The sequence below is a fragment of the Crocuta crocuta genome, unplaced genomic scaffold (genome assembly GCF_008692635.1).
Source record: "Crocuta crocuta isolate KB4526 unplaced genomic scaffold, BGI_CrCroc_1.0 scaffold2677, whole genome shotgun sequence".
Classification (NCBI taxonomy): Eukaryota; Metazoa; Chordata; class Mammalia; order Carnivora; family Hyaenidae; genus Crocuta; species Crocuta crocuta.
This window is the reverse complement of record NW_027532919.1, coordinates 22036-25795: the sequence shown is the minus strand read 5'-3', so window position 1 is coordinate 25795 and position 3760 is coordinate 22036. Positions and strand designations below refer to the sequence as shown.

Sequence of the window (3760 nt, the reverse complement as noted above, 5' to 3'; positions counted from 1 at the left end):
GCAGGGCGGGGGGTGGAGGGACGCGTGGAGTCGGGAATGAGTGTGGCCGGCCACGGGGCCAGCAGGAACGGACACAGCTGAGGACCTGGAAGGGCTTGGGGGCCGGGAGTGGTGGGGGACGGAACTGAAGAGTGGGGTGGCACCTCACGGCGTGGCCACGGGCCCCATGTGACAGCCTCAAGGGGAGTGNCTGGCGCCGGCAGGAGAGAGAGCCTAAGTCTCCTGGGCTTCGGCGTGTTCTACGAGCTACAGTAAAATGCGCTGAAAAGAAACTGGTGAAGAAAATTTCAACACCGTTTAGTAATTTTGTTTATTTTGAGAGAGAGAGCAGGGGAAGGGCACAGAGGTCAGGAGAGAGAGAGAATCCCAAGCAGGCTCTGTGCTGTCAGCACTGCGCCTGACATGGGGCTTGATGTCACGAACTGTGAGATCGTGACCTGACCTGAAGTCAAGAGGATGCTCAGGCAGCTGAGCCAGCCGGGCACCCAGCGCTGTTTAGCAATGTGAAGTGTTCAGTGGCGTTTAGTATCGTCACAGGAGGGAGCGCTGTTGTGGGCAGCACAGATCTGGGGGCGCTGTTAACCTCACCATGTGTCGCTGGGGCGTTGTGAGCACTTCCTTCTCCACGGCGGCTTTGTTTGGGGGGCCCAGCGATGGCATTCTTTTCTGGGCGACGCTGATGTGTTCATTCATCTCTGAACTGGGGGAACTGAGTCCCAGAGTCTGAGATGTTGACGAGCCTGGCCTGAGCCCTAGGGGCTTCTCCTTCCCTTCTCCCCTCCAGCCCCAGTGTTAGTTGTCATGGGGGCTTTGGGCTTCAGTGTCCTTGTCTGGGAACAAGAAGTGCCGTATCGCTTTGGGGCTGTCGCAGGGATTAGGTGATCCATCAGACGTGCGCTCGTGACGAGCACGGCTCCTGGCAAGGAGCGGGGCCTCCGCGAGCATCCGCCCTTCTGAGGATGCCCTGTCCCTCCGTGCACACGAGTGTTCACTCCCTCACACACCAGCACTGAAGCCCGAAGTCCCCCGAGGCGCTTCAGGTCGCAGCCGATGGGCTAAGAACACAGTCCCCAAACTCCTGTCCAGTTGCTGGCTGTGGAGAGCGAGGTGAAGGCCCCTTGGCAAAGGTGCTTTTTAGGTCTCCATAGTGCGGTGGTGGGGACACTTCCGGCTGCTGTGGCTGGGGACCCATGGTGGTGCCAGGGCGCTCCAGAAAGCCTCCAAGGAGGTGGTGTCTGAGCTGAGGCTGGAGAGACAAAGGGTAGGGTGCCCTGGAAGTGGGGGGCCCACCATGCAGCTGTGTTTCCTTTTGCTCCAGAGATCACCCCAAAGAAGAGGAAGTTGGGGAAGAACCCAGATGTGGACACAAGCTTCCTGCCTGACCGAGACCGTGAGGTAAAAGTGGCCCGCCCCCGGCTCTGGCAGGGGCTTTGGCTCAGGGAGTGGGCTCCCGTGTGCCCCCCTCCCACCGAGCAGCCCTGGGCCCCCCTCCTTTACCACCTCTTCTCCCAGGAAGAGGAGAACCGGCTCCGGGAAGAGCTGCGGCAGGAGTGGGAAGCCAAGCAGGAGAAGATCAAGAGTGAGTGGCTGCTGGGTGGGATGCAGGGGGTGGGCTGACTCTCCTGCCCGCAGGTGTCAGGGCGGAGGCCTGAGCTCCCAGTGGCGTGCAGAGGGCAGGGGTGCCTGGGTCTGGAGGCCAAGAGGCAATTCTGCTCTGCAGGTGAGGAGATCGAAATCACCTTCAGTTACTGGGATGGCTCTGGGCACCGGCGCACAGTCAAGGTGGGTGGTGTGGGGCGCGCAGCCCGCTCCCTGCCCCCCCCGCCGGGGCCCAGCCTCCCTTGGGTTCAGTGGGAAGGAGCTTTCAGTCCTGAGTTCTGAACTTCATGGGCCCTTTCCTGTGGGCGGACCCTGGGGAGCCTGGAGGGAGCAGAGGACAGGGCGTGTCCCTCATGGGGGGGAGCCTGCGGCCCCAAGGTCCCCAGCAGGCGCCTCTGGGCTACTGCCTTCTTAAGAGCTCTTCTCCAGGCTTCTATCTCGTTACCAACCCCTCACTCTTGCTCTCCTGGATGCTGGTGCCTGGGCCGCTCCTCCAGATGAAAAAGGGCAACACGATGCAGCAGTTCCTGCAGAAGGCACTCGAAATCCTGCGCAAAGACTTCAGCGAGCTCAGGTGCGCAAGTGCTCAGAGCTCAGGTGCGGAGAGCTCAGGTGTACAGAGCTCACGTGCCCCAGCTCAGGAGCGCGGAGCACGTGTGTACGCATGCGAGTCTGGAGCGCAGCGTCCCGGGTGCCGGAGTCCCTAAGTCTAGCTGTTGCTCCCTGGATAGGAAGGCGGCATGCTGAGCACTGTGCTCCTGAGCAAGAGGGTCAGGCTCCTTTTCCGTTCCTGTCACCAGGGACAGCTTAGGCGGGGGTACCCGCTTTGCTTCTTTAGCCCCGAGGCACAGGGTGGTGGGTGCCCGTCCTGGGCCTACCAGACCTTGCAGCCTGCCGCAAAGCACTCTGGGCTCCCGCGTGACCGCTACCTCCCGGCGCCGGGGTCTCCGTGGGTGGCTGCTTCCTGGTGTCTGCACCCTCCTGCCTTTTTCCGCCAGGTCGGCGGGGGTGGAGCAGCTCATGTACATCAAGGAGGACCTGATCATACCCCACGTGAGTCCCTTCTCTTCCCTGCAGCCCGGGATGGGGTGGCCGCGGGAGGGGAAGTGGCTCTGCGGTTNAGCCCCTTCGTTGTGGTTTGTTTTAAACATTCTCTTCCTGAGATAAGATTCACCATTTCGACCATCTGGAGGTGTATGATTGAGGGATATTTAGTCCATTCGTGGTGTTGGGCAACCATCACCTTTACCTGCTTCCAGAACATTTCTGTCATCCGTCGAGGGGACCCCATGCCCATTCACAGTCTCTGCCCCAGCTCCTGGCACCCCCTTGTCTACTTTGTCCACATGGGTTTCTCTCTTCTGGAAGTTTCACACACATGGAATCATACAGTATTTCTGGTCTTTGTGTCTTCTGAGAAAGTGTGCATCTGGGCGCGAGGGCAACCCGCTGGGGCCCGGGCCGACCCAGCTGCCCTTGCGGCCAGCCTGCACCCCCCAGGGCACCTGCATGGCGTCGCGGTTCCTTACTGCGGGTGGCAGGGGGGCTCCTCTGGCTCCTGGTGCCCCCTCTGTCCCTACCAGGGCCCTCCTGGTCCAACTCCCTTCCCGGCACCCCTTCCCAGTCCCTACGCAGAAAGGCTGCTGTGGGTGCCGTGCACTCGGGGCTCAGCCAGCCCTGCTCGCACTGGGCTTGGGGGGGAGTGCTCCTGCTTCCTGCCCTCGCCTTGGCAGCCAAGTCCCCCAGTCCCCCTTGGGTAAGCTGAGGCAGGAGGAGGAGGAGGAGGAGGAGGAGGAGGCCGAGGCAGGCAAACCTGGCCCGTTGCTGCTCCCATTCCGCCCCTTACCTGAGGCAGAACAGAGGAAACGGGGCGGCCCCGGGCTGGCAGAGAGCACCCCCAGCTCTGCGTCTGGCCCCACCTCCTTGGCAGATGCACAGATCTGACTGTGGGGGGCTTCATGGGGTACAGAGGCTACTGGGCCCTCCTCCAACGGGCAGGGTCCTGAGCCCTATCCAGACGCAGCACGGGGGGGCCTGGGGCTCACCCAGCTGGGGTCATCTGCAGGAGGGGGAAGGTGGCTGGAGTCAGGGAACCTCGGGGCACAGCAGGGAGTGGGGGACAAATCTGAGGACCTCAAGGGGGCCTTCTGTCAGGCTCTGG

At 62.1% G+C, this 3760-nt stretch overlaps 2 protein-coding genes across 2 annotated transcripts in view; both read left to right on the top strand.

The window, feature by feature from the left end:
• The window catches only part of FAM50A (family with sequence similarity 50 member A), an 8217-nt gene extending 4674 nt beyond the window's left edge, over positions 1–3543 (top strand). Inside the window, exons 5-10 of the mRNA XM_077745755.1 lie at positions 1319–1395; positions 1513–1579; positions 1721–1782; positions 2097–2173; positions 2598–2735; positions 3333–3543. Of these exons, the coding sequence (XP_077601881.1) occupies positions 1319–1395; positions 1513–1579; positions 1721–1782; positions 2097–2173; positions 2598–2735; positions 3333–3543 (632 nt within the window). The remainder of the gene's footprint in view (positions 1–1318; positions 1396–1512; positions 1580–1720; positions 1783–2096; positions 2174–2597; positions 2736–3332) is intronic.
• Positions 1–3760, top strand: part of GDI1 (GDP dissociation inhibitor 1) — a 24110-nt gene that overhangs the window by 9970 nt on the left and 10380 nt on the right.